At 33.5% G+C, this 12,132-nt stretch overlaps 1 protein-coding gene across 4 annotated transcripts in view; it reads right to left on the minus strand.

Annotated features, from left to right (window-relative positions):
• The window catches only part of PHIP (pleckstrin homology domain interacting protein), a 122,297-nt gene that overhangs the window by 26,175 nt on the left and 83,990 nt on the right, over positions 1–12,132 (minus strand). For 3 of the 4 annotated variants that reach the window (XM_064412494.1, XM_064412495.1, XM_064412496.1), the window contains 9 exons: positions 10,696–10,807; positions 10,413–10,474; positions 8,701–8,856; positions 6,597–6,717; positions 4,799–4,924; positions 2,716–2,788; positions 2,271–2,321; positions 1,829–1,978; positions 214–366 (listed from right to left, as the gene is read on the minus strand). In XM_064412494.1, coding sequence (XP_064268564.1) covers positions 214–366; positions 1,829–1,978; positions 2,271–2,321; positions 2,716–2,788; positions 4,799–4,924; positions 6,597–6,717; positions 8,701–8,856; positions 10,413–10,474; positions 10,696–10,807 — 1,004 coding nt within the window. The remainder of the gene's footprint in view (positions 1–213; positions 367–1,828; positions 1,979–2,270; positions 2,322–2,715; positions 2,789–4,798; positions 4,925–6,596; positions 6,718–8,700; positions 8,857–10,412; positions 10,475–10,695; positions 10,808–12,132) is intronic. The other variant, XM_064412498.1, reaches the window with a different exon arrangement.

The raw sequence follows: 12,132 nt of genomic DNA on the forward strand, positions 1-12,132 counted from the left end.
ATCAGAACTTTTGGTATGTAAAAAGCACACATTCCTTTCCCTTCAAGTATAAAGCTGTAATAGTTTCTCTGAAATATTAACACTTTAAGAACAGAAATAAACTTGTTTTTTAAAAGCAATCAAATTACACTGCCTCTCTGCTTTTTCAGTCCTATATTTTTCAGATATAAGTGTTCTTTCAAACAACAACAATGCAAAATAATAAAATCTTACCCTTGATCTTTTACTTGGTGTGTAGGCCTTGGAATTGCTGAAAATAAGTCTCACATCTTTACATAACTCCATTGGTGACTCGTAGTTGCCAGCTTCCAGTGTTTCTCTAACAGTAGCAAAGTCCATAGGAGTGTCAATAATATCTCTATAATCCTGTTTGAAAATAGCAAAGCAATTTATTACAATTTTTCTCCCAAGCCTTTAATATATAATTTTCATTAGGATGAGTTTGATAAACCCGTTTAACCAAAATGTCCTCTTTAAATAGGTATGGAAGGGTGCTGAAGACATTTTTCCCCTTTCCACTAATATACAACATACCTCCCTTTCATATATACTCAGCAGGGTCAAGGTCAAAAGTTAACTGATAGATGATTTAATTGATTTTATAAATCTATTTACTGAAACGCAGAGCTCAGAATTTGGTGTCCCAAGGGTTGCATTACTGACACACTGACATGAAGATAACAGTGATATGAAAGTGTGACTACAAGCCTTCTGGGCAGTTTAGCAGCTCAAACTTAGGACTAAGACTAATACTGCTCTCACATATTGGCTTTAAAATATGAAGTTTGAATACTTGAGCCTGATCAGAGGCTTATCACATCCTTTCTGAAACCTGAGCAGTTTGCCAAATGGAGACCTGACAATTTACAAATGTAATGAAGTATCAAAAACTACACAGGCTTAGGTAGGACCCAAGTCAAGTCAACGACAGAAAATTTTTTCCAGGCAATGGAAGAAACAGAGACATGCTCATACAAAAAAAAGCTTAAATACCAAATTTAACCAAAAAGTTCATCCATCAGAGCAAATAGAACCTGCAGGAGTGCCTCTGCATGTTAAACAGGCTTGTGACACCAGGGAGCAGTGTGTTTCATGCCTAAGCCTAGTAGAGTGCTCTCTATCAGCTCATTTGAGGGTCTCAAACATATAGGGCCACTGGTAGTTGGCCACAGCATAAAGTTTAGGTTACTTAAAAAATAATGGTACCCGGTGGCTGCAGAAGTGTAAAGACAGATCTATTAGTGACTTCTGAAAGAGAAGCATTTATTTTCTCTAATTGAGACAGTTAATTTTGCCCAAGTTAATCACCCTGGAGTCATATTTTACAGAATTTAAGATACGCTAGAAGGAAAGCAAGCAAAATCTTTACTTTATTACTTTAAGTTTTCATACAGTCTTACTTTCAGTTTTTATATTCTGAAATGAAACCAATGATCCTTGCCAACACATCACATGCAGCAACCATATATATGCATTTCATATATATCACCATTTTTGTGTCAGAAAAGGAAAGACATCTTAATTGCAAAAATTGTAATTTACTTTAAAAGCTATCTACTTAATAACATAAGCATCCCTGAATATAAAATATTTTCCAACAAAAGTATCTGAGAGAGCAGAGAAGTATTATTTATTTTGAAATTAGTTGAAAAAAACAGTAAACATTATTAAACAAGTGACAATGAAGTGCTGAAAAGAATTCTGTCACTACAGCTCCCTGAAGTTTCAATTGAAAGAACTAAAGGAATGGTCAAAGTTAAAAAACACCAAACCAACCCACCACTTAACAACTAGATAATAACCAGTCATCTTGTTCTAAAATACTCACTGGATACTCAAGAAGATCCACTGGTTGTCGAAATGGTTCAGAGTCTTCACACTGAAAAATGAGATTCAGCAGTTCCTGGCATTGCTTCTTCCATGACTGAATGTCATACGACTGAGCCCTATTACGTAGCCGCCGCTTCGGCTGATGGTCCTGAAATGACAATATTGCCTGGTGTATATTAAATAAACTAGCTGCTTTTACAAAATCTAATGGAAGAGTTACCCCACAGGATATAAATGAATTCATAACATGCAGCAGCACAGACAGAAATACTTTTACATTGAACACTTCAGTAGAACAACATATCACTAAGTTCAAAACCTTCAAAAAGCTGACACTACCTGATACTAGAAATATTTCAGTTTTACATTCCATTGTTTACAAATGCATTTTAGCAATTGTAGCACTAAATATATGAATATAAAAATTTAAAAACATTTACCTTTCTTTTTCTAGTGGAAGTCCCCGGCACATTTGTGTCTTTCTCTTCTTCCTTTGAGCAAGATAATGAGTCGCATAAAAAGGTTAAAAAATATAAGCATATATGAGTAGGCAAGTTCTTTCATATTTTAAACTTATAATTTGAGTCTTTACAGTCCTACCCCCATCCCTCTGAGAAGCATTTCAGATGACTGTCAATTTTGAGAACCTCTCAGAAATCTAAGCAGCATTCTCCAGCAAACTATTAAAGCTCTCTGCACTAAAGGAAGACAGGAGGCTGGATTTTCACCCAGTTTCCCAGCTGACAAGAAGAAACATTGTACTGACAGAAAATACACTCCACTTCCCAGCAGTGACTGAAACCAGTACTTTGATCCTCCACAGGACAGACAGTGGTCTTGTTTCTCCAGCATATCAGTGCCAATGCCCAAGACACAACCACTTACCTCATCAGAATCAGACAACACTTTCTTCTTCATTGCGTTGTATAATGGAATTATGTCATAGCAGCTCTGGTCTCTGTAAACAGAAACATAAGCTAATGTTTATTTTCTATCATCACCTGTGGAATAAACTGTAATTTGCTTAGGAAAAGGAAAATATTTATGAAGCCATTCTCAAATAAAATGTGAATGTGTTTAGTGCTATATGAATACTAAGAAAATTGAACTATTAAGTCCAGCTAACCATCTGTTCAAAAAGTTGTAAAATATAGATCACTTAACAGTGTCAATGTTTTAAAATTAAAAATCATAATCCTTTACCGTGCATTTGCCAGCATCAGAAAAACCTAATCCTGTACTACATAAAAGATTTGAGGCCCATCTAGCTTTTTAAGGAGCATTACAGTACATTTATTGTACAAAAGTGAAATTTAATAATTTAATTTAGCACTCACAATGTATGACATTTGAAATGCAAGTGTGGAAGGACTAACACTGTTAATGCATAAACCTGCATAATGAAATCAGCAAAACATACTGATTCTCAATTCTTGATTAACAGGTAAAACTCCTCTACAAAGGAAAGCTCAAAGGTGTTCCACTATGTAGCAATATAAACCACTGGGAAGAAAAGTGGTTTGTAACACTTTTACCACTTGTAACTGTAAACACTCAGCAACTCCACATGGAATCAGAATCCCTAATACAGGCTACTGCCATTACCACTAGAACAGCTGTGAGAGAAGGTAAAAAAAGATAAACTAACTGCAACACCCACCGCCCATTTTCAGCTCTTTAAGGTACTTGGGTAACATAAGAAACTAAGACATATATTCTCAGAGGCATCTAGATATTTCATTCTCCTTAGAATCATGGGCTTTACTTTCCATTGTCTAGGCCTTCTACCTTACAGTTACAACCATAAAGTCTGGGCTTTACATGAATTGCTAGTTCACTTAAATTAATAGACTGAAGCCACATTAATATTAACAGACTCCAGCTATAGCCCATTATTAAATAAGTATATCCAAGAATATCCACTAATTTAACTAAGCCAATTAATAACATACACTTTGAAAAACTCTGAGCTACATACACTTTGAAAAACCCTGAACTGTTTAATTAATCAGAAAAAAAACCCATGTAGGACAAAGATGTTAAAGAATAAAATTAGTAACAGAAAAGCCCTTTAGATATGTATCTGTTCCTAATATATACTTCACTAAAACTTTTAATGTCTAAAGCAGTTAAGTGTTTTATATTTTCCAGAAAATATCAGAAATCACAGGCACTAGAGAAATTTAAGATTTATTTATGGACTCAAAGTCCTAAATTTCCAAATACTAAACAGAGTTCTAATTTGTTTTAAGAACACACAAATAAAAATAACTTGATTCAATTTAACACTGACAAACTAAATCACTAAAAATGTCACAATTTTTGTTAAACTAATGAAGTATCTTGCTGTGTCTACAAGGTGGACACAGCAGTGTTCATTGTGTACAAGCAAACCAAGGCTGTGGGCATAGTAAATTCTTACAAACTTCAGTTCTGTAGATGTGTCAACTGACTGAAAAATCATATATTTGTCAATGAGTTTGTCTATAGATAATAACAGAATGTTTGAAAGACAGCTACAACTTCAGTTGTCTGCAAAGCCTTTAATTTTTATTTTGCAAACATATAAAACATCATTTTCAAAGCTATTGTAAATTGTAATCCAGATTTTAGAATTATATTAACATAGCCAGCATTAAACTCAAAATTAGAACTACTAGCTTACCAATGAATATATCTGTAACTTCATGAAGATATGTAACTCCATGAACTCAAACCCATTTTTATTATTTAGGAGAACATCTCTCAAAATAAAATGCCATGCCAATCTATGCCACTCAATGTATTACAAAACTTGTTTTTCAAACTTATGAATTCTTTGTCAACATAAGCTCTATTCTTTTCTGCCCCAACAGCAGACAACAGGTCTATTTAAAGTACAGAATTATCTTATTTTAAAACTCAGATCTAAAAAGGCTCTTGCCTTGATAAGAGATAGGAATAACAACAGACCTACTAAGCAACTCACTTTATGAAGTGCAGCAGAAGATCTGTGACAAATTTGGCAGATTTGACAATAGGACTTCCAGGTTCGTTAAATGTGCGAGTATTGTGTTCGATGTACCGGACTTCCCACATTAACGAAGAAAGGCGCCTGCATCAAAGCAGTTGGCAGAAAAGAAAAAGAAATAAGGACAATTTCTAACAATGTATATGAGCAGGGAAAAAAACAGCCTTCTTCTCATGCATCATTGTTTCCCATTACATCAGAAAATGTGCGCATCGGATACACTGCCCTCGGTGAGCAGCAGCAGGCAGCTTCCTCTGGCTTCCCGTTCTTATGTTATATTCTGAGGTAATCTATACAAATGCCTTTAAGAACATACAGCTGACAACCCTCAGGAAAACTCATCTGTGACACTTCAGCTTTTATTTTTCCTTTATGATATATATAACCCATTCTACATCGCCTTTGATCTCAGTTAAGAATTAACAAAATAGTAATAAAAATGTTTTAGAGTATACCTTTTCCTGACAGACAACAATCAGATTTCCCCTGATTTAATAACCTAACTATAGAATAGTCACATTATAAAAAAATTATGCACAGAAGCAGAATAACTGAAAAAATAGATCCAAATCTTAAAAATATAAAATAAAAAGATAGTAATGACTGACAGCATAAAAGTTACAGTTTTATGGTAAGCCTCATGAAAAACCACCAAAAATCAAAAGTGATCTGAACAATCCACAAATATATAGATATATAAATCACTGCAAAGCACAACACAATGTGGATGGTTATTACCTAACTAGGTCTCAGCAATAGTACAGAGTAAAAAAGCCCATTTATTGAAGGTGTGTTGATTACCAAAAATAATTGCTTTCTCTTTTGACAAGAGAAACAAAATCCAGCAAAAATCCATCTGACAGCAAAGCAGTGAATTATAGAAGAGAAAGCTGGATTACTTAATATGACACAATAAACATGGAATTCAATATTGCAATAGAATGATAAAAAACAGGCGCTATTTTGAAAATGAAAAAGCAAATTTAGTTTAGAATTCAGTCTTCATTTAATATGTATAAAACACTAAAAATGAACTTTGAAATTTGGCCCAAACCAAAATCTTATCCATATTTATTCAAAAGAAACTAAAATGACACTGATTTTAAAACAAGAAATAGAACAAAAACTCAAGGAAACTGAAGTAATTTAAAGAACTATACTCCCATATAGATATTTACTTAAAAAAAAAAAAACAACCTAACAAAAAGAAAAAACCCACAGCGATTGAAATCACAGTTTAAGAAAATATCAAAACAGTATCAAAAAGTATAAACTTTTTTTGTTGTTGTACAACAACTCAGAAGTTCAACATCAATAATTCAAGAAGTCAGATTCTATGCAGCTGCTTAAGTGATAAAAGAATATTTTTTAAAGCACATCAGGACAAAAAAAAAAACCACTTGAGATATTTCTAAGGTTTCTCTTATTAAACTTTGAAAGTACTTTAAAAACTATTAAGTGGAAACTTTATCCTTTAGACTAAAAGTCACTTTACTAACCCTGCAATATGAATCTCACATGGAATAAGTCATTTACATAATCAGGAATTTAAATGCCATGTAGTTCGAAAATATATTTTGGAGATGTTCAATCCTTTGTTGAGTTTTAGAAAACGCAAACCTAGATCAAGGATAAAAGATGAAAAGAAGTAAAAGCACGCAGCCATAGCCACCTCCTAGTTTGGTATGACAAGACAAAGAGCTACCAAAAATACAGCTGCTAGTAGATCACAGCAGAACTGAGAATTGGGTCTAACCTGTAAAATCTGCTTTCCAGTCTTTGCTTAATGGTACTGAGGTCTGTGGGATATGCCACAACAGTGCAATACATTGGGTAAGCCTGAAGATCCACTGGTGCCACAAATGCAGAAGCAATATCTAGATGAAAAAAAAAAAACCAAAAACAAAAAACAAGCAAACCACAAAACCCCCAGTGTTATATACCACGAAGTTCCATAGCAGTTTCAAGATTCACCCCCCCACCCCGCAACATAAGCCATTTCTTCACTTTTGAAATGCACAAGAGTTTCCCAAAAATAACAATAACTAGATATTCCAAATGATTTCTGATATTCTATTTAGAGTGCTTGCTGAGGTTGTGCTGTAGATCCCATTGCTGCAGTGACTGGGTTCCCATTATGTTATGCATGAAGCACCACACTCCCCACAAAGGCATAGCAAGTGCACATTTGAACTATACCCATTTGAAAAGTATAAAAATTATACACAGATGAAGGCATGCAATTCAATATTGTTATTTACAGCACAGACTCATAACATTTCACTTTATATTGCCACTCTCACATCTTTAAACAAAGCAATACATTAAATTCCTGCCATAAAAGTTACAGTGCTATTTCAGCCTCTGTAAGATGTAGGTAAAATCCACGCTCAAAGTAAACAGAAACACTCTCTCCTGTCCCTACCTAAAAGCAAAGAAGCCTTCCAAAGCCAATCCAATATAGTGCTAGAGAACTGCTGAGTAATTTAAGTCTGTTCACCTAAAAAACCTTGCTTTTTCCCTCCTGTATTTAGAATCATCATGAGGGCTTAGACACATCATTCTAGCATCTTGTATCTCAAGGAAAAAATACTGCAACACAAAACCATTAAAAAAAAAAACCCTTTGAAAGTATCAAAAGTCTTTATATGCTGCTGCTAAAAGACTGCTCTTCTTCTAAAAGCTGTTTACTTACTCTTTTGAATGTTTTAGCAACTGCTACCTTGTACCGATACGCACCACACCTGCCATAGCCGAATCTCAAACTAAGTGGTCTACCATGCACATCATAATGCAATATATCAAACAATTACCCTTAGCTTACTCTTACAGCAAAAACAGCTCAAATTTCATTTCCCCACAATTTTGGGGTTTTTTAACACAAATCTCTAATTTGTCCTACTACACTGTACAGATAACTCCTTTGTTTAGGAAGCAAAGGGAGGCTTCTTATGCAGTATGTCATCAAAGAAACCATATGGAATATAGAGGTAATCAGAATTATTTCAAGAGTTAAGAGGATTTTGGCTTTTTTTGAAACATAAATCTTACTTTGCATCAAGTGCTTCAAAACTCAGTTAAACAAAGTATCTGTGACTTTTATATTTAATGCATGACCACTGTTAGCCCAAAACCTAAGACTGCTGATTGAACATCTTTTGATCCCCATAAAGACATACAGAAGACTCATAATTCAGCCTGTATTTACTGATAGATCTCCATCCAGACATCCATCTGTGATCAGGTAAATTTTGCAGCAATGTGTTAAACATTTTAACAATTATTTTTTCAGAAGCTGCCTGTAAAGAACAATTGCTCCACAACCAAAGAGCAAGTAGCTTTCCTAAGATAAATAACTTTTCCCTCAACATTTTATGTAATTAAGGAAATGTGGGGAAGAAATCAGGCATTAGAAAAGGCTAATACAGGGAAAATCCACATATAGATATTCATTATCTAAGTAAATCTATGCTTTTTTCTCCTCCTCCCATCTGTCTGTAATTTAGTTAATATTCATTTAATCATACCGGTTTTAATTTTAACCCCAACATGAGATTCTGGTAGCTAAAGTTAAAAAATCAAGTAACTTGCTTTTAAGATATAAAACCCAAACCCCTAGCATATGTCAAATTATCTACCAAAAAACGACAGTTACTTTGGAAAACAGGAAAAAAATGTAGGTTTCATAAGTACTCACTATAAAAAAACTTCAAAAATATTCAATGAGAAAGTTTTGTTACTGTTAATCAAGAGGTTAAATGTGTATTTTATCACATTCATTTTGGTAATGTCAGAAGTGCACATGATCATAATCTGAAAAACATAAACCAAAAACATTCCCCATATTATTCAGAATTTACCTAGAGTCATAAGCTGGTTTATCCCTGCAATAATTCTGTCACACTCCTCATCTCGGGTCCTGGAACCCCACTCTCCATCCAAAGGTTTGTAGAGCAGTGTTCTACGTTCATCGTCAGTTAAAGGAACACTGGTTCCCAGTTCTTCTGGAAACACAGCTGGAATGTAATATGAAAATGAAATAGAACATAAATGTTTGTATCTTGTGTAATACATATACCTGTAAATCAAAGATACCATTAAATAATTTTTTATAAATGCATAGCTCTTGATTTGTTCAAAGACATTTTGGATGTATCCAGTATCCTGTATATTATTCTGTGTTACATTTAAATCCTTACAATGCAGTTTGGTGTAGAAGTCCTCCCTGAAGATTTATCCTCTTCCAAATACTAATTGTAAAATTTATTTTAGAACCAACTAAGACACTCATTTATAACAGTTAAAGCTTGTGGTTTGGTTTTGGAGTTATTCTGAGTTTAAAAGCCAATACTCTTGGTAATAAGTTATTTTGGGAAGGAATGGCAGATGGTTTTCAGACAGAGTTTAAGAAAACTTTGACATTGCTGCTAAAACATTCTCCAGGTAGTGGTTCTACATTGCCACAGTTTTGAGGTCAAATACTAAAACCACAGTTCCTGAGTATGCAAATAGTCATATCATCTTAGCATCCTTGAGGACCTACCAATTTTGACAGTTTATACTGTAACAGCAGATTTTTCAAGTATAATGTTAAGCATTAAATTAAATTAAAAATTTTAAGAAGTATAACAAATGTTGATATTTGTGAATATAGCAAAAAAAAAAAAAAACTGATTCAGGTTTAGTTATCTTAATCATCTTTAGTTATCTTAAACCATCTGAAAATGGTTTTTCCTTTCTTAAGACAACAGGAATTGCCCTCTACTAAAAAGTAAACGGGGCAGTCTATTTAATTATTTATTTTAATAATGTTATTCTAACACCTCTCTTTTACTTATGACAGAGATACCTATTAAAACAAGGATTGAACCAAAATAAGAACTTGAAATGAACACAATTAAAATTAAAATAATTATCAATTATTTATGCTTACTTTCAAGAGACAATATTATCAAATGTTTCATGGAAAACAGATGGAAAAAATGCTGATTCTACTTTGCTTTTTAACAAGAGTTCTATGAAATCTGAGAAAAACCCAACCAAATAACCAAAAAACTGTGAACATGTGAATAGTGCCCATGCTATGCTGTCCACTCTGCAGCCTCTGTATCTGCTACATGTGCTGTGCCAGAGGGGGAGGAAAATGCTGCTATTACCAAACTCTCTCACAGGCAGAGGTTGCATCTGTAATGCACTGAATAGCTGCAGGAATGCTGACATATCTTCAAGCAGCAGTTTCTTCAAGCTGACCTAGGGCATGGGTTTATCTTCCTAATTGTACAAAGACTTAAGTTTAACTGTACATTATCAATAGCAATTTTTGTATTATTTCTATTTTCAACATCACTCAGTTTATCTAGCATGGCTGTTTTTTCCCAGTTCTTTTATTTTAATTATTTTTTAGTTTAGTAATCAATTTAACAATATTCTTTAAATGCAACTGGTTTGCATTTAAAGTGGGCCTTCTTCCCACTCCCCCCCAAAACCAGGATTGTTTATGTAAAACCATATGGCATATGTTTTCTTTTTAAAATACACTTGTAAAGCAAATTATATTAATAAGGTAACATACCATTACTTGGTATCAGCTCCATGTCCCAAGGGCTCATCTTCTCAGTATCACCATTGTCCCAGCTTAAAAATAACCACACTCAAATTATCTACTAATATTGCTTCAACAATGTAATTATTTAATGTTTGTAACAAAACTTTAATTTATACACCACAGAATATTATAAAAAATAAACTGGTACAGTGAGGTGCATGACTGAATTTAATGAAAGTAAGTTTCTCAGTCAGTACTTCAAATGAAGTAACTAATTAACATAAAAAAGATTGAAGATAAGTTTGCTAACCAGACATTGTAGCACTGAAATAAGCTATCAGGATAATCAGGCTGAAGAGGTTCCTGGCTTTCAATTGTTCCAAACCACCAAGCATCATCTATCACTGACCTGAAACGATCACCTAGGTAAGAACAAAAAATAACTTTGTCAATATAAGGCATGCTACCCTCCCAGAAAAGCAGGTTTAGAGAGATCTGGCTTGATCTTGAGTACAGAAATCCTTCTGAATATTTACAGCCTCAGCAGGCAAGCATCAGTCAATGCTTAGTTAAAAACTAACAAAACTATTATTTCTGAAAATTGTTTTTTAACCAAAATTAAAGTTAATATAGCATTTTAGAAAAATAATGATTTGCAAATCTACCTACATATTCCTTACTTATGAATTTATTTCTTAATTTCATATAAAAGGTAAGACATTTCAATGCTTTAAGACTCCTTTAAAACTCAAATCTACTTGCATTAAATACTACATGCTACCTTAAAATAACTGAGCACTATGACACTTCTGTATGGGGAATATTTTACAAGCTGCTGAGTTCGTCCTCCTTAGTTTCTGAAGTGCTTTTTCAGCAATGCAAATGTAACTCAAGAGGTTCATTCTCTTTACTATGCAGGCAATCTGACTGATAATAGAATAAAATTTATTAAAGCTTGCTCAAAAGGTTAGCAAAGTAATTTACTGTGACTTGCAATGGCTTCACTACCACAAAGCATTCACACAGCTGAGAAAAAAGGTCAGAAACATTATTAAAAAAAATTACATATGAGAATGCATGTATTACACACCATCATAAATGCTAATATTTTCTACAACACATGCCACAAGATTAAGAAACCATTTTAGTGTAGTATTCTGTTAAATACAAGAAAAAATGTAATTTTTTAAGCCTGATATTCCAATAACTATACATTTTTATGTGGGATTTGAATATACACACACTCTCAGCTGCTGCAGTATTTGTTCCATTTCAATACATCCACCCCCTGCCCAAATGCTTGCTGAAGTTGTCTGAAATAACAGGAAGTAAATCTATTCGCAAAAATGGTCTGCTTTCTTTACCGCATTTAGAAAAAAATTGAATTTAATGGATCACTAGTAATTCAGGACAATTATAAAGCTTCTATTAATAATCCTACTTGTGCTGAAGAGAACCAAGTAAACCAGAAATATCTGAAATGCAAGATCAAAAATGTAAATAAGGGCTGATGCTTTATTTTGAAAGAATAATTTATTTTCTGAAGAGCTATAAAACTACAGTTTTCCAATACAGCCTTCCCTAGTGATCAGTTTTACAAAGAAATGTCCATAGGTACAACTAGGAGTGACTTCACTGAGCTGAATATTAAGCAGATCAAAACCACTTAAAGAGGCATATACTGGCAGCTTCTTCTAAGGTCTCAAGAGCCACAGTATTCATACAGACAGAATGCTAAAGCAGAAAA

Source organism: Passer domesticus, chromosome 3 (genome assembly GCF_036417665.1).
Source record: "Passer domesticus isolate bPasDom1 chromosome 3, bPasDom1.hap1, whole genome shotgun sequence".
In the NCBI taxonomy this organism is placed as follows: domain Eukaryota; kingdom Metazoa; phylum Chordata; class Aves; order Passeriformes; family Passeridae; genus Passer; species Passer domesticus.